The sequence below is a fragment of the Danio rerio genome, chromosome 23 (assembly GCF_052040795.2).
Source record: "Danio rerio strain M-AB ecotype USA chromosome 23, GRCz13ab, whole genome shotgun sequence".
In the NCBI taxonomy this organism is placed as follows: domain Eukaryota; kingdom Metazoa; phylum Chordata; class Actinopteri; order Cypriniformes; family Danionidae; genus Danio; species Danio rerio.
Genome location: NC_141043.1, coordinates 42,793,507 through 42,818,142, shown reverse-complemented (window position 1 = coordinate 42,818,142; position 24,636 = coordinate 42,793,507). Strand labels below are relative to the sequence as shown.

At 36.2% G+C, this 24,636-nt stretch overlaps 1 protein-coding gene across 3 annotated transcripts in view; it reads right to left on the bottom strand.

Annotated features, from left to right (window-relative positions):
- The window catches only part of mical1 (microtubule associated monooxygenase, calponin and LIM domain containing 1), a 68,079-nt gene extending 43,484 nt beyond the window's left edge, over nt 1-24,595 (bottom strand). The window contains exons 1-3 of one of the 3 annotated variants that reach the window (XM_087306075.1): nt 24,487-24,595; nt 4,968-5,262; nt 1,803-2,010 (exon numbers count right to left, since the gene is read on the bottom strand). In XM_087306075.1, the coding sequence (XP_087162201.1) occupies nt 1,803-2,010; nt 4,968-5,228 (469 nt within the window). In that variant the 5' untranslated portion in view covers nt 5,229-5,262; nt 24,487-24,595. 3 annotated transcript variants of the gene reach the window in all.
- Between the last annotated feature and the right edge of the window lie 41 nt (nt 24,596-24,636).

Below are 24,636 nucleotides of genomic sequence, written 5' to 3'. Positions count from 1 at the left end.
TTTAGTGGATCAAATTAAAATAAATGAAAAATTTGAAAAATATTCCTGGCAACTATTTAAAAAAATATATCTTTATAATACATAATATTTATTTAAATTTCAAGTTTCAACAAAACAGTAATGGTTTCATAATATAAATAACTATAATATCGGTGAGTAAAAAAGTTAATATTCCAATAGCTACACATTTATTTCCTTACTGAATAAAAGTAATAAGTTTTTAGAATTTATTTTTTACAAATACATTTTATCCAACAGGAATGCATTAAATTCTAAGGTAACAGTAAAGAAAGGTCATCAAAATCATCATTAATCATTAACAATCATTATCAATAATAAGCAAAACTTACTAAACACACAAACGTTTTTGAACATCAAATTACATGATAATCAAAAAAACATATCATTAAAAAAAAAAAGTTTGTTGATCATAATATACGTACAATTGATTTCCAAAGGATCACGTGACACTAAACACTAGAGTAATGGTGCTGAAAATTCACCTTTGAGACGCAAATAACAGAATAGAATTTAAGATTTTAAAATATATTTACATTAAAAAAAAAACAGTTTTTACATTTTACGTTGATCCCAGTTGTAAAAGCATGACAAAAATAACTTGACTTCAAGCTAATCATTTTGAAAAGTGTCAGAAGGTCAATTTTTCTGATGATCATCTGTTGAACTGCATCCCAATCATCACAAACACTGCAGAAGACTTATTGGAACCCACATGGACCCAAGATTTTTACAGAAATCAGTCAGGTTTAGTGAAGGAAAAATCATGGTTTGGGGTTACATTCAGTATGGGGACAAGATCTGCAACATCAACAGCCTGAGGTATCAAGACATTTGTGCTGCCCATTACATTACTAACCACAGGAGTGGGCAAATTCTTCAGCAGGATAGCGCTCCTTCTCATACTTCAGCCTCCACATCAAAATTTCTAAAAGCAAAGGTCAAGGTGCTTCGGGATTGGCCAGCCCAGTCGCTAGACATGAACATTATTGAGCATGTCTGGGGTAAGATGAAGGAGGAGTCATTGCAGAGATGTAAGGATGCAGAGCTCATGGGAGTCAGACAAAGTATTCCTTATTTTTCCACTGCAGCATGACTTTATATTAATAATTATATTTTTATAATTTATATTAATAATTAAAAATCATGACCATATTTTATTTTGATAAATAAGCATAATCTAGAGGACTTTGCCTTTCATATAAGCCACTTCTGATACCAATTGATCAACTAGAAGTCAAGTTATTATTTGTTGTTCCTAAAACTTAGATAGGCAAAAATACTTAGGTACTGTACATTTATTACCCTATTTGTTCCATTTGTTCCACTGAAAACATGATCAGAAAAACATTATTGACACAATTATAATAACTCACGACAATCATGTTTATGACAGGTTTATGACAAGTTTTGTTGTCTTGGTAATGTCAAGTTGTAATGACAAAGACAAAAACAAGTTGTGATGTATTTGTGTATGTCAAGTTGTCAAAACAAACAATGTCATCTTTGCATTTTAAAATAACACAACTGAGCAAATGACACTTAATAACAGTTGTTATAAGCATGCATAAAATCTCATTCACACTCATTCTTAAGAACACCCCTTCAAGTAAAGTGTTACCTAATACTTAATAATTACTACCGGTTGTATTTTTAATTAAATAAACACTGCCCTGATAAAAGACATTGTGCAAAAATCTACAACAATATGTCATATTGTGAATGTTGTTTCAATCACTTTGTGTTCAAACTAAAACAACTAAACGTATACTGTAAATACTGACTTATGTGATGGATGGAGCCACTGCAGAATCGGCCATAAAATTTCTTTGCCCCGAGGTTGAGAAGGTCTTTAATGGTGAAGGGCCACAAATGCAGGACATTATTCCTCGTGAAAGATGATCTTTTCTCCAGAACAACAACCTGAGCGCCAAGCAGAGCCAATTCAATGGCTGTCCTGAGACCACAGGGACCCGCGCCCAACACCAAACACTGACAGAAAGAGGAAAAAAAAAAAGAGAGAGAGAGAGAGAGAGCAGGTTACTTGGCCAGAGCTGAATAGAGCGATCACATTAGTATTTTTGGGGCATTTTAACAGCATTAAATAATATTTTGCTGAATGTGTTTTTGGCTGTTTGCTTTGCTGGATTTGAACGAATAAATATGACAGTAAAACCACAAGTATAACAGCAAATGAGTGAATCATTGAATCCATTTAGTTTCAATCTATTTAGTAAGGCACACTGTAAAGAAATCTGCAAATTAACAGTTTCCGTATTTTGTGATTCACAAATGTTTTCTGTTTATTTACGGTTGTGAATTGCATTATGGGATGTTGATCTCTATCCTGTCGACTTTTAATGTCGAAAATTCAACTCCACAGTTTAACCACTTAAACTCTGCTGCTATTTGGGGATTTCCGCCTGGATTTTGCCAACCCAAATTTAAAAGCTTCCCAAATCCACATAAAGAGGTGTAAATGCAAAAAATTGGTATCATTTTAAAGAAAACCCTTTGAATTTTCATAAAACACTACTGAAAGTGTTTAAAATAACTGTATATGTTGCATGTGTTATAATAAACACATAAAAAAGAGGCGCTTTTTTTTTTTTTTATAAACTCAAATTTGAAAGCGTACCTTTTAGGTTCTATGTGGTCTACCGTGCTGTAATTAATTTTTGTGGTTCCTGCTCATGTCTGTAACCATAGGAAAAAAAAAGGTCTCTACCATAATCTATGCAAAAGTTATTGCATTCCAACTGATGAGAGGTGCTGTACAAGCCACAGAGACTGATCCTTGTTTACATATTTCACTATTCTTTTGTTTGATCAAACATAATTCACTGTGTTTATACCACATTAGACATATAAAAGGATTACTTATGCACATCACCTCAAAAACAGAGGAGAATGGCCCTAAAGGGCACAGCATAAGGTAAGAGATGACAGCTGTCTGTGCTATCTGGGGCTGCTTATTGATCATGAATGTATTGTTTACATTTCTGCGCCATGGAAACACCACAATTCATTCAACAACTGTTTGACATATGAATATAATTCAGTAAAAAGAATGCTAGAACTGAATGACCACCGGCAAGAGCTTTCATTTGAGCTATAACTTGTACATGTGTCATATAAAAAAATATGAAAATGAACCAATGTAAAATACCTAGCTTGGGTATCCAAAAATACTGTGTATTTAAGTGTAAACAACTTTTATACAGTAAAATAAAAACCAAAGTGATCCATATGTGCATAAAATATAGATTCTACACTTTCAAACGACACCACTTACGGGGATCTGGTGCAACGTTAGCCCTTTAAATCTGAAAGCGAAAGTCGATGACGTCACGGACCCGGTACCGGGTCAGCAGAGTTTAAGTGGTCAAAGTGACTTTTATTGACATTTTAGTAGTTTGAAATTATATGTTGTATAAGAAATAAATATGTATTAATAACAGAAAATGTGCTAACAGCTTATTGTTAGGTTTTTGTACTGTAATATACAACACTAACTCAGACAATACATCACTTAAAACTATTAAACACATTTATAAAAGTCTCTTTTTTAAACTTTAAGGCAGTGGTCACCAAACTTGTTCCTGGAGGGCCGGTGTCCTGCAGAGTTTAGCTCCAACCCTAATCAAACACACCTGAACAAGCTAATCAAGGTCTTACTAGGTATACTTGAAACATCCAGGCCGGTGTGTTGAAGCAAGTTGGAGCTAAACCCTGCAGGGACACCGGCCCTCCAGGACCAGGATTGGTGACCCCTGCTTTAAGGTCAAGGTCACATAATGCATTTCAAAAGCATAAATGAATGTGGAAAATTAAAACATGAATCACAAAATACACTAATTGCTAAAACTGCTAGTTTATAGACGTTTACAGTGCAGCAAGTGCCTGGGTAAGGTATAGTACTTTTTAAAACATAACTAATTACTTCACAGCCTATAAAAAAGTAGTATTATAGTTTTATCTGCCTTTTAAATTCAGATATAATATCCATTAAATGTTTGTGTCGAAAAACTCCATTAAGTATGATTTTTAAGTGTTTTGATTTACAAGAACAACAGGCATGTCCTCATAAGCATTAGCATTAAAATTAGAATAATCATTAGCATACAACTATGCCATGCCCATGTCATTTTACAAAAAAAGAAACTAAACCTGCATGCAGGCATGCTCAAATTGTTTAGATTTATATATAAGAGAAAAAAACATTTCACTTTTAAAAAGACAGCAAGTAATATTTCCTATATTTGGATTTTTACCCAATTTACACATAAAGCAACACAGACATCTACTAAATACAACCGTGTATGGATTTAAAATAGCTTGTAAAGCCTGGCTCATTGTGTTCAAAATAGGTGATTAAATAATAAAAGTGAAACCGACGGGTGCATATAGATTGTCAATAACAGAAAATGATTTAGCCTAATATAGGCTACTTTGAAACCTATTTTACAGTAATTTTTTTATATCAATATTTTATTTAACAGACCCATTTGTGTTTTGATTAGGGTCAATAGTGGTAGCCTGTTACAGAGTTTAAAGAGAAATGTTAATTTTAAAAAAGGAACCATAAGCTGGACCACAAGAGATCAGATCAATGCCATAACGAATGCTCAAATAATATAGCCTAGTTTACAGTTGAAATGTTTTTGGTTAGATTGTGTCATCTGTCATATATAGTAGGCCTATAGGTCTGTTATTTTTACTAAAGAAGATTTATTATTTTAGTTTATTACAAGAACTATAGAAACTGTATTATGGCTAAAAAAATGGCACAGTATCGATCGATTCTCAGAATTTTAGTATTGGGATCAGATCGGTTCCAAAAAATAGTATTGGTGCATCCCTAATTTCAAGCTGAAACTTTACATACACACTCAGGGACTTATTTAACATCTTGTAAAAAGGAATATAATAGGTCCTCTTTAAGTCACCTTGTTTTGGTGACATGCTTTTCCCTGGTCATAGTCGGGATGAGCGGCTCTCTTGTCGATCTTCTGCCAGAGGTCTTTGGCCTTCCAGTAGTTCAGTCTGTCCTTCAGTTTGCTGTAGAAGTGCTTGTAGTCTTTGGGGTCGACCTGCAGGTGGCGGCAGAGCTCGGTGAAGTTTTGCTGCGTCTCTTTACATGTCTGCGCCTGGACAAAGCCCTCAAACAGAGCATGGCTGGGGTTGACTGAGTCCAGCGGGTTGACCATTGTGAAGAGACAGGCCTGGAGCCTTCTAGATGGCCTGCAGGGACAAGAGAAATGTTTAAAAAGAAAGAGTTTGACAAAACTATTCACTGGCTGAGTAAAAGGGGATTTAAAAAAACCCCCCAGACATTCATTATTTCAGTCTGTATCTCTTCTCCCGTTGGAATTTACCAGCTTATGTGATGTTACTCCAGGCAATCAAAACTACAAATCCTGTTGAATAAAATTTAAAATACGATATCATATTTGAAACTTTAATTGATGTGTAATGTAGCTGTGTAAACATAAACAACATTTCTGAATGTAATACACTCAAAGTTGAATGCAAAGGGAGACATTGTTAATGTAATGTGTATTTATATAGTGCATTTATTGTGTATGGCCATACACCCAAAGCGCTTCACAATAATGAGGGGGGTCTCTCCACACCACCACCAGTGTGCAGCATCCACTTGGATGATGCGACGGCAGCCACAGGACAACGGCGCCAGTGCGCTCACCACACACCAGCTATTGGTGGAGTGGAGAGACAGTGATAGAGCCAATTCGGTGGAAGGGGATTATTGGGAGGCCATGATCGTAAAGGCCGATTGAGGGAGTTTGGCCACGACACAGGGGTTACGCCCCTACTCTTTTACGAGAAGTGCCATGGGATTTTTAATGACCACAGAGAGTCAGGTCCTCGGTTTAACGTCTCATCCGAAAGACGGCGCCCACTGACAGTAAAGTGTCCCCTTCACTTTTACTGGGGCATTAGGACTCACACAGACCACAGGTTGAGTGCCCCCTGCTGGCCTCACTAACACCACTTCCAACAGCAACCTAGTTTTCCCATGTGGTCTCCTATCCAGGTACTGACCAGGCTCAGCCCTGCTTAGCTTCAGTGATTAACCGGTCGTGGGCTGCAGGGTGATATGGCTGTGGCATTGGCTTTTACAGAGTTAGTTTAGCAAAGCCAACAGCGAACAAAGCTTGGGGACTACAAACAAATACATCCAGTTTAATGAGATCATAAACCCTTCAGGTAACATGCACTTACCACGTACACACACACGCACAGCAAAGGGCATGGTCAGAGACGCTGTAATGTTAGGGCAGAGACAGCTAAAATGTGGATTGTGAGACACAACCTCGAATCAGTTATTATATATATATATATATGTATATATATATATATATATATATATATATATATATATATATATATATATAAATGCTAGTTATTTTAGCTTCAAGATCTGAAGTACAACCTATCTGCTGTCACTTTCGGTATGGCTTTAAATGTCACACAAATATTCAAAGCATTCAAAGTCACATTAGAAACAATGAACACTGAACAAAGCATGATCAGTACCTGACCTTGTATTATTATGCAGGGACGCACTTCTATTGTTTTGTTTGGATATCTCTAGGGCTTTTCACACTTGAGCATTTCCTATATGGACTTTTCATGCACTACAATGCCGACATTGTAAGAATGAAACAGTCTCTCCTTTCCACCATACGAAAACAAAAGTCCCATCTTTCAGATTCTTTCCATTGACTGATCAAAAATTGGTAACATGTTGCTTGTAAATAATGTAGCATTACATTTATCTCAGATGAGTCATATTCAGAGTGCACAAGATGTTTGTTTACAGGGGAGAGATTTTGTTGAACATTATATAAATAAACTTTACCTGTGAGTGTTAATTATATAGTTCATATCTTAATGAATACGCAATGAAAACGGCTGTGTAAATTGTAATAAAAACAACAGAATACAGTTAAAGTATTTTTATGATATAGACATTAATGTAAAACATAGATGAAACACAATGTAAAACATATGCGCTTCATCTACAGTACATGTGCATATAGTTCATTTGGGATTTGTTTTGATTAATTTTTCTTTATTTAGGGTTTAGTTTATACTGTAGGATTTGTTATTGTGTTTTTTTCTGTAGTTTATTTATGAATATGTAAGTTGTGTTCAATTTATTGATGTTTATTTTTCTTTTGTTGTGAGATCATGTAATCTAGATTTGTATAAAAGAGCAACATGCTGTGATCAATATTGTCTGATGAAGAGCCAGTGAGCATTAAAAGTGTCCAAGATGTCCAAAATCTTTACATGCATTGACCCAGAGAGTGTTTAGATTTATGTCACTGATGATAAGATGGCGGATATTTACTGTATGATGACCAAAATGGCCTTAAACACCCAGCAGGCACAAGACGTCAACATGACATCAGATTGACATTGTACCCCAACGTTGTGGGGAGGTTGCATTTTTGTTTGGAAATGAAAATCGGATCGACATCAGAACCCAACGTCAGGCCAACAACGTCAATGTCTAACGACCAACCTAAAAGCAACCAAATATCAATGTCTAATGATGTTACAGCTTGACGTTGTGTGGACGTTAGCACTATGATGTCTATCAGACTCGAACCAGCAACCTACTTGCTGTCAACTGACGTCTCTCAGATGTTGGATTTTGGTTGCCATACCTGATGAATAAATGTCAGTATTTGACTTCAATATGTAGTTGGATTTTGGTCACTTTCTAACACAACCTTAAAAAAAAAAATCAACCAAATATCAACGTCATTATTGGACATCAAAATACCGTTGTCCTAAGACGCTGGCTAGATGTTGAATTTTGGTCACCTGACATCACAACCTAAATCGAACCTAATATTACCATCCTATGGCGTTGTGTGCCTGCTAGGCAATAACTAAACGCACTACAGAATGTTACGTTTACACACATCCACATATTGCATGTAAATGCATCAGCTTTTTACAGTGTAATACTCACTACTCACTAGGCTTGGGCGGTAATTCAGTAATATGGTATACCGCGGGATCTAAAAATAGCAACGATATTAGTTTTAATACAGTTATACCGTCATAAAAAACAATGACATGTAGGAGATGAGTATTAAATATTAGTTATTTAATGCCTAAAAATGAGTATGTGTGAAGGAGAGAGAGAGGTGAGGTAAGATGGCGAGTCGCGCACCAAGTAACCTGGTTTCGAAAAAGAACACAACCTCTAGAGTTTGGCAGTATTTCAGGCTTTGACCAAACGAGAAGGGAAACGTGGTAAATATGAACTAGAGGTCTGCATTCCCGCTGCTGTACCATGGGAGCCGCGGGCGGGACCCGACCAGATTTCTTGCGGTGCAGGAATAAATTTCCAAATAAAGCAAGCGATCGAGCATGCGTGCTTCCGCGTGGATGCTGTTTATGGGTGTGTTTATGTGTGTGTGTGAATGAGAGAGAGTGTGGTGCTGTGTGTCTATGTGTGTGTGTTTATACAGACCTCGCATATCTCTTGCCAGATCCTCGAAAATTGTGCAACAAACAGGTGACCGCGAACCTAAGGTCGCATTTACAGTGTTGTAAAATGTGTGGGTCCTTATAGGGGCGAGCTGCAGTTTGGTGTGTGTGTGTGTGTGTGTGTGTGTGTGTGTGTGTGTGAGAGGGAGAGACAGTGATGTCAGTTTTTCAGTGATGTTCCCTCTTTGGTGACTGATTTTGTTGTACCACACGGAGAGTAATAAATGATTGGACCAAGTCTGAGCCTTGTATCATAATCAAAATTTGGATACCGCCCAAGCCTACTACTCACTACTCTTGAATACATTTAAAAGGTCTACTTTTTACTCATACATACTTTAACTGTACTTGCACTACATTTTTTGGCAAGTAATCGTACTTTTACTTGAGTATGATTTTTCAGTACTCTTTCCACCACTGCCTATAAATATTTATATATATATATATATATATATATATATATATATATATATATATATATATATATAGAGAGAGAGAGAGAGAGAGAGAGAGAGAGAGAGTAGACTTATAAGTAGTTGTTAGTGAGTATAATAAACAAAATGCAAAACTGAAAAAGAAAAGGAAAGATCCAGTTCAGTTTGAGGCAGAAATGACTTAACAAAAACACCATGTTTTATAAGCATTTGCACTTATGAATCAAGTTCTACAACTTTCAGCAGGAACTAATGTTGTGACAATAACCCTGTGCTAACCAATAGAAGAGAACTGATGTTACATGACTAGATTAAAACTAGTTTAAAACAAGCAAACCACAAATGCACGCTGGTGCCACAACACAACAACTAATACAACAGTGTTTCACACTAAGGAGTCATTGGTCTGCAGGCTGTATAAAAAACCCAAAGTGGAACATATTGCTAAGTGTATATAATATATGTAATATTGCATATGTGCAAAATTAGGTTAGCAACAAACACTGACTGTCTCTGAAGTGAGGCTATTTTAAAACAAGACTCAGTGTCACCTGCATCTGTTGACTTGTGGTTTCATGCAATGAGTCTGCGTTATTAATAACTCAAAAGGAGCACTTAAATCTTTTTTGAAGTTCTTTCACTTTGCTTCAGTTACACAATAAATACCTCACTTGTGGAAGAACAATAGCAAAACACTATAGGCAAGTTAAACAAGTAGGGTCACTTTAAATTCAGTCATCTTATGCTGTATGAAGACTGAAAGCATTTAGGTTAGGGATAAAGGTTGTTATCGCAGAATAAAGCCCGACTGGCTTATCAGAAGGCTATGAGACACTTCATGTTGCTGGTTTGGTGTTTGCATTCAGTAAACGACGGTGAAGAATGGTAAACTGATGACCTTAAAGACTTTCTGTTGACGTGAACACACTGGCCAATCAGCTGTGCTTAAGAAAGCCCTAAACAGCGCTCAAATTTTAGCAGGAAATGGACATTGTTTAAACTTCAGTACTTTAAACAACACTATTTATTTATATAAAAATCCTATATTTTAAATATATGTTTATATACTTTTAAATACATACAAATCCTGATGGTTCTGTGGGTTTTGTCTATCAAATCTGAGCTTTAATTTATATTTTCTATTGGATTCAAGTCAGATGATTGGCCAGGCCATTCTACACACAGCTTGATTTTCTTGCTCTGATAGCATCTAAGAGTTTCCTTGGCTGTGTTTTGGATCATTGTCCTGCTAAAATGTCCACTCTGGTTTCATCTTTATCCTCCTGCTAATGCAGATTTTGGACTGAAGCAACTAATATTCATTTACAGTGTCGAAGTGCAGGGTTGCTGAGGAACAACTGAAAGATTTCAGCTGTGGTCTGGGCTTTCACTGTCTTTCTTCACCTCACTTTCTTCATATGTTCAATACTTTTTCCCTGCATCAATTCATTTAAAAACACACAACTTAATTTGTAAACTAATTAGATTTGTTTGCAAATATGGATTTCAAGGTTGTTACCAACATCTGGTAAAAATTTTAAGTCAACGACACCTTTAAAAATATGTTTTCTGAAAAAAAAAAGGAACATGTTCAATATGCACCGATAGATCAGACAGAGATCGGTATCGGCCGATAACCACATTTCATGACTTGATCGTTACTCGCTAATCTGGCCAATCTTATGAACTGAGTTTACAAACAGAGGACTTATAAGAACTGAAATCATTTTACATATCAGAACTGAATGTTCTGTGTTTTCAAAATAAAATAAAATATATAAATAATACAAAGAAATTGTTATATAATCTATACAATTTTATTACTTGAATATTTCATAACATAACTTATTGTAATAAACAGTAGTTTATGGACCTATTTCCTAGTAAAGTAGTAATGGATTGATAGGTGTGCATTTTAACTTGAGCATCACATATACGCTCCAAACTTCACTGAGCCATGTTGAATTCTTCTTCCATCATTTGCAATGTTTACAAATTGCTTTGTTAGTCATTTTTGTTGCCACTTTTTTGTATGTTTTATCTATCATTTTCTGTGAAGCTGCCTCCGACCATGAAACGTCCACAATAAGTGGTTATAGGAGATGTGTTTGAAGAATTATGTGCAACATCTTTAATTTATTATCTTAGGTAAGGTAAGATCTACACTCAAGTATCATACTTGAAAATGTGCTTAATGCATTATAAAGCTTGAAGCCTTAGAATCGGCACTCGGTATAGGCTGATTACTATGACAAGGAATTGGTACTCAGTATCAGCTGCAAAACTCATCATCGGAGCATTCCTATTAAATAAATGAATAATCTAATCTAATCTAATCTAATCTAATATAATATAATATAATATAATATAATATAATATAATATAATATAATATAATATAATATAATATAATATAATAGCATGTGGTAGTGCTAGCGCCTCACAGCAAGAAGGTCACTGATTCAAGTCCCGGCTGGGCCCGTTGCCGTTTCTGTGTGGAGTTTGCATGTCCTAGCCATGTTGGCGTGGGTTTTCTCTTGGTGCTCAGGTTTCCCCCACAGTCCAAAGACTGACTAAATTGGCCGTAGTGTATGTGTGTGAATGGGAGTGTGTGGGTCATATTAGGCTCATTTTACGCTCAAGTGACACTTCTGTTTTAATGACTGATTTCCCTGTGACTTTAGCATTTAAATAGATTCCTGTTTCCCTGTTTAACTTCTTGAAATGATGCTAGAGAACAACATGCATGATTTGATGCATCACTAAATATAAAAGGAATAGCTCAACCAAAATAAAAACAATTCTGTCATTAGAACTTTGAGAAAACACAAATTAAAATGTAAAACTGAAAATCTGTTTTCTTTTTTGATGCCATTTCTCATCTCAGTCATCTTGCTCTTACTATACCATATCAAAGAAAAACTAGACCCCTGAGGAAAATAAAAGCAGCATGTGACTTCAGGTGCATGGCTTTGTGGCTCCATGATCAAAACCTGTAATCAGCCCCCTGTGTGCCAACAAACTGCTTCAAACTAAATGTTGCACCACTTCCTGGATGCTATAAAGTCACACAGCGTGAAACACCCAATAACACCTCACACATCACTTCCTGGTAACAAAAAAGCCATGTCTTGTTTGCATTAATGCTTAACAAATGGTAGAGCTACTGCTTTGAATGTGTCAGGCTTGCTTTTGTTTGGACATAAAGGCCTGTGAGGTGCAGAGCAGATGCGAGCCGCTCAACACGTATTGATCTTTCACATAAACAAGCCAATCATGACACATATTAACACGTCTCACAGATGTAATGGGAGGATCTCACAAAAACCTGCTGGAAAAATGCAGTATATCTTAGAGGTGTGAACCTATACTGGTCTCACGGTTCGGTTACGATTATCATTCCATCGATTCGGTTCAATTCGATATCTCGGTGCATCACGGTGCATTGACGATGCTTTCCATATATAGTGTTATATTTTAGGGGGGAGGCTATAACATGCTGTCTGTATAAACACACAGACACACAGCAACACACTGTCTCTCATTCAAACACATTCACAAACATAGACAGCATCAAACAAACAAACACACACGCACACACACAAACAAACACACTTAAGCCCTTACAACAGGGAGAGCTTGCGCTGAGCGGAGTAGAAAAACGAAAAAAAAACGAGAAAAATAAGCACTTTTCCGACGGTCCCTTACTGAGAGCTCCTTTCAGCACGAGCTCTGCCAGCTAAAGTAAACGCAGACTGTGAGGGCTTAAACGGAGCAGTGCTCGTAATGTCGAGCGAAAAAAAGAAAGACAGCTGTGAAACATAACCAGCTTTGTCTTTCTGTAGGAAATACACTTTAGATATTTTTAGGGTAAGAGTTTTTTGAGTTATTGCCGTCTATAACTGAATGTGTGTCAGGAAAATCGAAAACAAAACCAACTGAAGCGCGCTCATTTCTGGCGCCCCCCTGGACATACAGCGCCCTTAGCATTTGCCTATGGTGCCTATGCCACAGGCCGGCCCTGAGTTGGCTGAGTGTTGTAAATACTCGCGCTCACCTCCCTCGCGACAGAGCGCATAGGAGATTAATGACGTCACTACATAATAACCGGTTATGGTTATTACTGAATCGATACCGAATTGTCCGCGTCTGCATCGCGGTTAGGGTTGTAACGGTATAAATTTTTCACGGTATGATAATCGTCTAAAACAATACCACGGTTTGACGGTTTCGTGGTATACGGTATGTTACAAATGTTACAAAATAATAGAACAGTGAAGCAAATTTGACTTTTTCCATATAATATATTTTCAGTTACTATAAACAACACCACTTACAATGAACAAATAAAAATAAGAAAATAATAAATAATGTGTCAAAGTCCAAATAAAGTCCAAATAAACATGGTGCAAATCCTCAGTAAAAAATAGATATAAATATTTACTATACTATAAATAGTTACATAACGAAACTAGATTCAATATGGAACATCCTTAGGTTCTATGTGCCAGCATGGATTTGGATGTGGTTGTATGCAATGCAGACAAACAGCTGCATCTTCATTTGCGTCTTTTGAAAACAGCAAGAGCAGCAGTTCGTCTTTGCTGTGTCACTGTTTTGTCATGTTTCTGTGCTGCTGTGCATGCAAAAGTACTTAGTATGAGAATTATTTCATGCAAAACTTTTTTTTTTTGCGTTTTATTTAGCCGCGCATAAATGTATGCCTTTCTCTCATTCCGTGTTGTTCAAAAAGCTTGGTCCACAAACAAAAGTGAAACCTATGCTTATTGGTTGTGATATAGCGAGTTTGAACCAATCTGGGCATGGAGGAGGGACAATGCATCAATGTATCGTGTCTGATTTGTCCGGAGACACAGTGACGAGCGTTTCTTTGTCAAATCAGCGTTGTCAAATGTTGATGACGTAACCGCACTGATTCCGGAGCCTCTGAAAGTCCGTGATACATATGTGATACATCACCGGAAAGCTGAGATTCTCTTCTTTATGCCAATCTTTGAATTGTATGAATCGGATCAGCGGATCAAAAGTTATTAAACATTTAAGAGCAATACTTATTTTTAGCCGCGGGCGGCTGTCTCGGTCTTTAAGGGTTAAAACAGTTGATATGCAATTGTTCATGGTATGATAATCGTGCACGTTCAAATCGTGGTAAACCGTCATACCAGTATATTGTTACAACCCTAATCGCGGTGCACAGAAGAAACAATTAATTTTGACACCACTAGTATATCTGCCTTTCAATGAATGAATAAATGAATGAGTGAATGATTTACATTAGGATGGCACAACAACATATAATAAAATTTGCGCTATTGCGATAACAGTATACACTGTGAAAAATGCTGGGTCGAGAATGTAGTTGTAGGATAGTGCCAATTTAAAATATTTGTAATTTCTGAGAGACAGCTCGTCGGCGGCGATTAGCCTGTCATTGAGCAGAGCAAAGACGGTTGATGTTGTCCATCCACAAGATGGCGACAGAGACAGCATAATAAGCCCTTAGAGGAAAAAAACAGCGTAATTTCTACCTACAGCTGATCAAATCATTATAAAGCAGGCAAGTGATAATCTAATGCTGTGTTTACACCAGATGTGGAAGAAGCGTCAAGCGCGATGGATTAACATGTTAAGCCAATGCAAACATGGTAATGGAGATCCTGCGGCGCGATACGTGCGAATAAGGCAGCATGAATGACGAGATTTACGTGAATGAAGCAGTGTGAGGTCAACTCAGACATTCACGTCGCATTAACCAATCAGACGTTTGCTCTTGTAGGGGTGTGATTATAACGTTGCACCTGTTGTTGGTGTCCTGGGGGTAAATCCTCTTGCCCACACTGGGCAACAGCTAATCGAACTGGGCTCGGCTCATTCTGAAGGACCACTCAAAGCTTCACTTATCCTGGTATAGTATCTGGAGGAGTCTATGATCTTACAGGGCTGATTTCACCTCTGAATGGATCTAGTGGACAACTCCAAACGAATCGACTCTGTTTATCAGCCTTCCTAAAGCACATAGGAACAGCTATTCTCTTAATAAAATCCATGTTAGCTATTTAGCAATGAAGCTACAGTCACCAGGCAGACGGAAGTCCCACCCATGACACAAATCAGCGTCTATTGCACAGTGAATTTGATATGCGAACGAATCGAATTTGACGTACGAATGAAGCTAGTAAACTCAAAATGTTCACACGTCTTTTTGTGCGCAAATATTGCAATTTATCCGCACGTACCACATCTGGTGAGAACAAAGCATGAGTCGATCAGGAGGTGATGATTTTGTTCACTTTGGCTTGTTGGATGGAAACGCTGCTTTATTCGCACGTCTTTTGTGCAAAAATCCAGTTTTGTGCATAAAGTTTATTCGCATTTTTGGATGGAAACATAGCTAATGATTAATTTGAGTTATTCAGCCTGAAATGTTTACAGTTCCAAAATATTTTAAATCTTTCACAATATAAAATATTTTGTGTTCAAAAGGGAAAAAATTATTTTTTTACCCCAACAAATAAAAAGAATATATTTTAGAACAGTAACCATAATACCGTTATACCAGGGGTCGGCAACCCAACATGTTGAAAGAGCCATATTGGACCAAAAAAACAAAAAACAAATATGTCTGGAGCCGCAAAAAATGTAAAGCCTTATATAAGCCTTATAATGAAGGAAACGCATGCTGTATTTATCTATATTAGCTATATTAGCCTACTAAAAAAATTTGTAAGTTGGCTATAAATACATAATGAGCCTTCATGATTAAATAGCCACTGAAATAAGGTGGTTGGTGTTTATTTCGCTGTCATTTAAACACTTCAGCACAGCCTCCTTTCAGTGGTATTAATTTGATCATTTCTTCTTGCGGCCCATCAGAGTTCACATACCTGCATAAAAGCGCTTTGAATATCGGTCACATCACAGGTAATTTAGTATGCTGGCACTGAATTAATGTCCTTGGTTTGCTGATCGGTGATGTTACCTGCCATTTTAATAGCCCTTTCCTTCACTGTCTTTGCGGAGAAAGGTATATCTTTAATTTTTTGTATTATCTTGATTTTGTTTTTGAATTCTGCAAATAGGTGTTCTAATATGTTGAATGACTCCTTCATGTAGTCACCATCTGTGTACGGTTTTCCATGCTTTGTTATCTTCCGGTTTGTTTACAACAGCCACCTGCCTGGCATCCCGCCCTGCGGATAGAAACGTGTGTCGCAGGCTATGACAATCTTCGTTGACAGAAATGTTGAAATTAAATATCAATTCTACACACTTTTACAGCATTTAAAAAAACGTAAAAAAAATGTTGAGCCGCGGGTTGCTGACCCCTGCGTTATACCGTGAAACCGTAATATTTTTATCCAAGGTTATCATACTGTCAGAAACGTATACTGGCCCATGCCTAAATGTGAATGAATGATGGAAGAAAGTAGTTCCCGAGACAAAAGGGTTTTTAGACTCTGGTGTTTGATTTTCTTTTTTATATACACAAATATGCCATCAAAGTGTTGTATAAACGCAATATCAGATTAGATTAAATTAGTTCTTATTGTATATACATAAATATTTGTTATGCATATCTTTACAAATATTATTACATTTTATTATCTGAAACTGTAAAAAAAGACACTTGTTTTTCTCTGCTACAGTATGTAGCTTAAATAAATTATTTACATTTATGTTAATATGCACATTGAACCATTGACCCATGCTGGACTTTTTGGAATTGATTTAATTTTTTTATATCCTTCAGAAATGTTTAGATGCATTGCAGGGTGTGCATTATTTGTCATCAAATAATGTCATAATTAAAATTACTTAATTTCCCTTTCATTTTTCACAAAGAAAGTGACATGGACATGTTTTTATGAGATTAAGCCTACTTAAAACTATCATTATATGACTACATATGATAATGCTCAGTAAATATTGTATTTAATGATAGTTTCTACGTTTAGGTGAGGTTATACAGTATTTTATCCCTGTGGGCTCATTAACAGCTTGATAAAGTTTGTTGATTCAACATGCAAAGCACAAATCTGCTTCCTTATGATGCAGATCCATCGTAAAGTAATTTATATTTTACTATCTTATCAAGTAGCTTCATATACTTTAAAACAAAACTAAAAAGCTAACCTGAATTGTCTGATGCCAGATATGATTTAATGTATTAATGGTTTCATTTTGACACATTACAGCAAGGAGAAGATAACAAATGTGGTTAAAATGTATGTAATATATTATTTTTGGGGTTATACTAAATTGAAAATGTCTTTGGCAATTGGCAACTTAATAAACTGTATTGTTCCTTTAGGTTTATATACTTTATATGCATTTTATTTTAAGTTAAAAACTTTTTGTTTAGTTCTGAAATGTAACTTTGACACATTCTTGACAGGTTTAGTGACATTCATGTGTGTAGTTTTAGTTTCAAGCTCACACGGGACAAGCATGTAACACAAGGAAACGTGTTGTTAATTCAGAATCATAAAACAATCTGTAATGCAAGATATAAGGGCAATTCTATGATGGAATCTTGATAAAAGTTGTGGAAAGAAATGAGCAATTCCATTCAAATGTCCACCTTGCCACACACAAAAAAAGGTTTTAACCAAAAGAGAGAACTCCTTTCTAAATTGTGTGTGTAGACTTGCTTTTTTACTGTATTAAAAATACTCAAAAATGCCTGTCAACACTTTCAAACTATTTTATTTGATTCACCGAAGTCAAACAAATGGCAATTTCACAAAAAAAAGCTTTTTTCTTCATAACTGCAAAAATAAAATAATTGTCTTTTTGTTCTACAGAGAGACTAATCTTATTTCTTAAATGTCCTGGCGTTTACGGCAGGTCTTACTGGGCTGTAAGGCCATACTCACACTATGTACAGTTGTTTTGAACCAGGCCAAAGCACGCTTGTCCACGCTCAGACACACCTCTTCCTACCGTGCCAGGGCCGGCCAAGTGAACTGTGCCTGAGCCCGATTCAGAGCACTCGCACTTCTCAAATGATCCAGGAAACGGGCCTGGGCATGATTTGGATAGCATAGTGCGAGTAGGCCCCAAGAACACCTCGGTGATACTGTGTCTTCAGGTGATGATGTCTCTTAAATGGAGACAGGTTTTAAATTATGCAAATTATTTTTGGCTTTGCGGTTTTTGGAGATTTGCATTTATTTATTTATTCTTTGCTCAATACTTTTTTTTTTTGCAATTCTTTCTTTTATTTTGAAAGCATATGGCCCTAGACCAGTGGTCACCAACATATATGAAACTGAGAGCTACTTCTTGGGTACCGATTAATGTGGAGGGCTACCAGTTTGATAAACACTTCTCAAATAACAAATTTGCTCAATTTACTTTTAATTATACTTTATGTTTTGGGTAATAATTAATGATATTCATCCATGTGAAGACAATGATCATGTTAATGATTCTCACAACCATGTTGGTGACCCCTGCCAGACTGACTCCATAGAAAGGGTTTCGCTATTTTGGTGAACATTTGTTTTTATGCCAAGGTTGACATCTGCATGGTATTGCTCATATACACTTGAAGTCAGAATTATTAGCCATCCTTTGAATTATTTTCTCTTTTTAAATATTTCCCAAATGATGTTTAACAAACAAAAAAAAAAAAAAAAAAAACAGTATGTCTGATAATATTTTTTCTTCTGGAGAAAGTGATTATTTGTTTTATTTGGGCTAGAATAAAAGCAGTTCTTAATTTATTAAACACCATTTTAGGGGCAAAATTTTTAGCCCCTTTAGGCTATTTGTTTTTTTTCGATAGTGTACAGAACTAACCATCATTATACAATAACTTGCCTATTTACTCTAACCTGCTTAGTTAACTTAATTAACCTAGTTAAGCCTTTAATTGTCACTTTAAACTGTATAGAAGTGTCTTGAAAAAGATCTAGTCAAATATTATGTGCTGTCATCATGGCAAAGATAAAATAAATCAGTTATTAGAGATGAGTTATTAAAACTATTATGTTAGAAATGTGCTGAAAAAATCTCGGTTAAAAAGAAAACAGGGAAAAAATAAACAGGGGAGCTAATAATTCTGACTTCAAATGTACATTCTCTGTGAATTTAAGTTTAGTTTTTACTGCAAATGTCTGTAATCTGACATCAAAACATCTGTAATGCTGGAATTGCTTGAATAAATACACTTGAGCAAACTTTGAAGTCCCCAGGTTAAGAAACTCCAGTGCAGTAGTTTGTGTAAGAAAGACACTCATCACCTACAAACAGAATTTCCCATAAGACTCACAAGGTGATCAGTCATCATTTTGAGCTAAATAAAAACAGCTGAATGACTCAACACTACAGAGTACACACACACAAACAGTACAAACACACGTCACCGGCAGCAGGTTTCTGCAACATCCCGAGGGCCTTTATCACAGGAAACAGCTTCAGAGTTGCTTTCACACACTCGCAAAAGGAGAGAGGACTTTTCAAGAGTTAAGACAAAGGCACAAAAAGCACGCATCACAAAAACGCACTAAACAAAACAACAGTTTAAGGGCATCTATTTTGCATCCCTTTTACATTTTTTTTAAGTTTAAATACAGTTGTGTGGCAACAGTGTGCGTATACAGCCAGCCCCTAATAGTAAAACTTAATTTTTTTAAGAATCACACTTCATAAAAACAGTCTAAACAAACACTTAAATTGACATTCTCCCTTTGTACGTGTCAGAGGGGTAAAGCCCCGCTCATTAGTGATGATTTCTAACCAAGCGGCAACCTCCCGCTCTCCCTCGGGAAGCCAATACGGAAGTAACTAAAACTGCAATTCATGCGAAATTCCGCTAGTCCTGGCCGCTCTTGGCTCCAAAATAGAGCAAATTTCAATTGAGCCCACTGTTAGAATGGCCAACTTTACAGCAGAAAAAAGGTGTTTACAGCCTGGTACAAAAAAAGATTTTAGTTAATACAGCTAATATTACCCTTCATGACAACTGTGAGGGGGGGTGAATTTTTTTATAACTCATCTGTTTCCTTTATATTAAGTTATATTAAGTTTGCATAATTAAGGGAGTGGCCACTTGAGTGACAGCTAGGTCTCGTTGGTCACCGTCACGTCACCTCTGCAGATTAGCCACTGAACTCGGCATATTTATCGTATTTCTGTATTGTTTTATGCAGCTTTACACAGTCAACTGCCTTTTGGACTTGTTTCCTACAATTATTAGATGGCATGGCATGCTGAGTGCACTTAATTGTGCTCACAAACCATTCACGTGGCCTCCGTTTCCCATGTGAGTAAAGTTATATACTTATATACCATCTCTATACATGTATTTGTTTTATTTAAGATCATTTGTCGTTTATATTTATATTTAGAGCTGTAATGCACTCCAGAATCTGACGGATTGATTAGCTGTAGGCTCTAGAACAGTCATCTGAAGCGTTGTCATACAGTGTTATGCTGGATTTCATCAATAGTCTTACATTAACTAACACAGATTATATCTGAAGTGTTTGGAAGTAATTCATGTTTTCCTCCAGTTGAAAAACCTCATAAGAACAATGTTTAGTGGCTCAATGTATTACAGCAGTGTTTTTAAAAGTCTAAACACTTTATTGATATAGTGTACAACCAAGCACAAGTGGTCAGAACACAAACGAGTCTCAGGTGGTAAAGTATTAAGCGTTTCTCCCAAAGTAAAGTGTGTCTGAACCAGGTCCAAGTAAACTGTCAGCAGGTGTCTGTAGCTCCGCTCACTCTCCGCCTCTTTGCCCTTGTTTGGTATCCCGCCGTGGGTGTGATGACGCGTGAACAAAATGGCGACGGTTGGCCGCGCCTACTTGTGGCTTCTTTTGCGCTCTTTAGAAACCTATGGATGACGTCACGGATACTACGTCCATATATTTTACAGTCTATGTTTGTAATTCATTAGTTTATCCACCCCTGAGAGAGAAGCAACACACCATTTTTTTTTCAACATTTCTAATCATAATAGTTTTAATAACTCATTTCTAATAACTGATTTATTTGATCTTTTCCATGATGACAGTAAAGAATATTTGACTAGATATTTTTCAAGACACTTTTATACAGCGTAAAGTAACATTTAATGGCTTAATTAGGTTAACTAGGCAGTAGGGCTGGGTGATATGGGCAAAATATCATATCCCGGTATTTTTAGAAGGAATGACAATATACAATATAATTAATTAATTAATTAATTAATTTGACAACATTTACGTTTGTTCTTACTGTCAATTGTGAACGAAAGTATCGATAAAAAGGTTTTTGATAAACTACTGTGACAGCAGTAGGTGCTAAGTGACGTGCGTGCATGCGAGGAGGAGTCAGATTTGTCCAGTTCGGGGAGTCAGATAGATTTCTCACCGCATCGGCAACTGCATGTTCCTCTGTGTCGTGTCAGTTATCGTTGTTCTTGAATGATTCATTCATTTTGAACAAATCTTTTGTATGACTCATTGTGAGTGAATCCTTCATTTTCGTATGCGCACATTTGTGAAAGTGGAGCTAGCGTACTAACTTGGAGTGGTCTGTTTTGCGCAGAATGTGCATGTCTGGGCTCAGATCATATCGATATAAATGATATTGGATAATACCACATCGCGTTGGGAAATCATATCGATATATCCCCAGAACCCAATATACCGCCCAGGTCTACTAGGCAGGTTAGGGTAATTAGGCAGGTTATTGTATAACGATGGTTTGTTCTGTAGACAGTCGGAAAAAAAATTCGCTTAAAGGGGCTAATACGTAAGACCTTAAAAGGCTTCATAAAAACTTAAAAACTACTTTTATTCTTGCTAAAATAAAACAAATAAGACTTTCTCCAGAAGAAAAAAAAATTATCAGACATACCGTGATCATGTCCTGAATCTGTTAAACATAATTTGGGGAAAATAATAATAATAATTAAAAGGAGGGCCAATATTTCTGACTTCAACTGTACATGTTTATAGCTCTGCCCTCTTTTAAAGAGTGCAATTTCATTCAAATTTAAAGCAACGGTCACCAAAGCAGCACAATATGGATCATAGACTAGAAGTGGCCATTTAAAGGAGTTGGTAAAGATTATTTGCATGGTATTTTTTGAGCTCAGACTTCACATTCACACTCTAGGGACAATACAGTACAACTTGTTAAATGGCCCTAAAAGTTGTAAAACAAAGCCTCTTGCTTATTATCTTGCAAAAGCCTCAAGGCCTCTTGCTTATTATAACTGCAGTATTGAAGCAAAGGCAGTGAATTTCATGTACAGATTCATAATATTGGCAATTTGTATATATTGTCACTTTATTCTTATACTTTAAAACCATTTGTAAATTATTTTTCAGTAATTGCAAATATAATACAATTTAGTGTGCATCAAAAAAGTAGGTTGTTTAATTGTTACATAAATATACAGGTTACATTGAACATTCATGAAACATTATTCCACAAGTTTTAGCATTTTATTTTCATTCATTCATTTTCCTTTAGCTTGGTTTCAGAGGTTGCCACAGCTGAATGAACCGCCAACTATTCCACCATATGATTAATGCAGCGGATGCCCCTCCAGCCGCAAACCAGTTCTGGGAAACACCCACATTCAGACACACACACTCATACACCATGTACTATTTAGTTTATTTAATTCCTCTATAACGCATGTGTTTGGACTGTGGGGGAAACCGGAGCACCCGGAGAAAACCCACACAAACACGAGAAGAATGTGCAAACTCCGAACAGAAATACCAACGGACCCAGCCGAGGCTTGAACCAGCAGGCTTCTTGCTGTAAAGCGACAGTGCCAACCACTGAGCCAGTGCCGCCAGCATTTTATTTTCACAAAAGCTATTCGAAACATTCCTTTAAAGGGATAGGTCATCCTCAAAATTATAATTTACTATCCCTCAAGTGGTTTCTTTTTCCCGTTGAACCCAAAGGAAGATATTTTAAAGAATTGTAGAAATCTGCGACCATTGATAGTTATGGTAGGAAGAAAATACACACCATTGAAGTCAATGGCAAACAGTTTCCAACATTCTTTAGATTGCCATACTTTGTTTACAACCACAGACATGAGATTCCAAACACGCTGAAACAATTGAAGGGTAAGTAAATGATGACATAACTTTCATTCTTGACTGAACTATTCCTTTAATGCATGAGTGCCCAAATATTTTCCTATAAAGAGCCAAAAACCAAAGTTGATTGAGTGCTGTGGGCCGAATATATAGCAAACCTTAAATATTAAATTTACCATGGGTAATTTCCTAATTTATTCGAAAATATTTAAAGATAACGTTGCTTTGAATCATATTAACTAATGCAGTATCACTTTTAACTTTTTATAATGAACTTGTTACAATAAAAACATAAACAATCTCATTTATTACACACTGCTGAATAGACTAGTCAACCTGCTTCTCCCTTTACCTTAATTTACTTTACCGATATCTTGCTCATTGTGCTTTATCTATCAAGACAGTATTTTCATTTTAAAAGTCTGATTTGTTTACAACATTTAATTTAATAATTTAATTTCAGTTGGCTTTTTGGTAGCTCAGCATTTATACAAAGAAACAAAAGATTACGTTAAATTTGAAAAGACAATCTCTGTCAAAGCCAGCCCCGAAAATTTGCCCCAACCACACTTCCCATCACTCTTTGTCTCTTTTTCAGATAGGCCAAATCAAAGTTACCATGGGCCAACTTTCGCCCACGGGGCCCTACTTTGGGCATCTCTGCTTTAATGCGACTCCTATGTTAATTAAACTACTGTATTTCTGTACATTTCTTTACAACATGAAAAAAAAATTCACTTAAATGTCATTGTACACAATAATTACAACATTTAAAGTGTTTACAATATGTTTAGCACAACACCAGTGCAAAAACACCATGTCACACTAGTTCAACTCAAAGTTAAGAAACGTGACAGAAAAATAGGCTACACATACACAGCAGAAATACAGTTATAATGTACATACAAAAGTACTGTGAAATGACTAAGGTAAAGGTTTTATATTCGCACATTCGTTCAGACAACGTTCAGCTCCCTACATTGTTTGTTTGTTTACCATAGTACCTTGAATATTCGGCCTGAAATCACATGTTTTATGATTTTAAAACAACATTAACTATTTATTTGACTGTGAACAATGTGTGATAGTCACTGGCTGCAAATACGATTTCACTATTCAGATTAACTTAAGTTACGTAAAAAAAAAACGTTTGTAAAATTATATTATTAAGAAGAAAATCTGAATTTGTTAACATAAAAACAAACTGTACCTCAATTGTGAAATGTTCTGTGTAAAAATTAAGGTCGACGGTCGATTAAATTGTGCAGAAAATATGTCAACGGTGTATAAACTTTTTAAGCACATCACTTCTGTTCACATTAGCGCTTCAATCAAGCAGTGCAACAGACTGTCAGGTTAATTTAGTGATTGGTGGACTCATAAGACATCTTTGCGATTTAAAGGAAATCAAGTTACCTGTTAAAGTAGCTTTGTGTCCTTTTAAAGCAGTTGTATATCCTTGTTTACGTCTATTGAAGTTTCACTCACCTGCGACAGTGAGTTCGCCCGGATATCTCAAAACCCTAACTGAGTAAGGGCACGTTCATGAATATTAATCGTACGTCT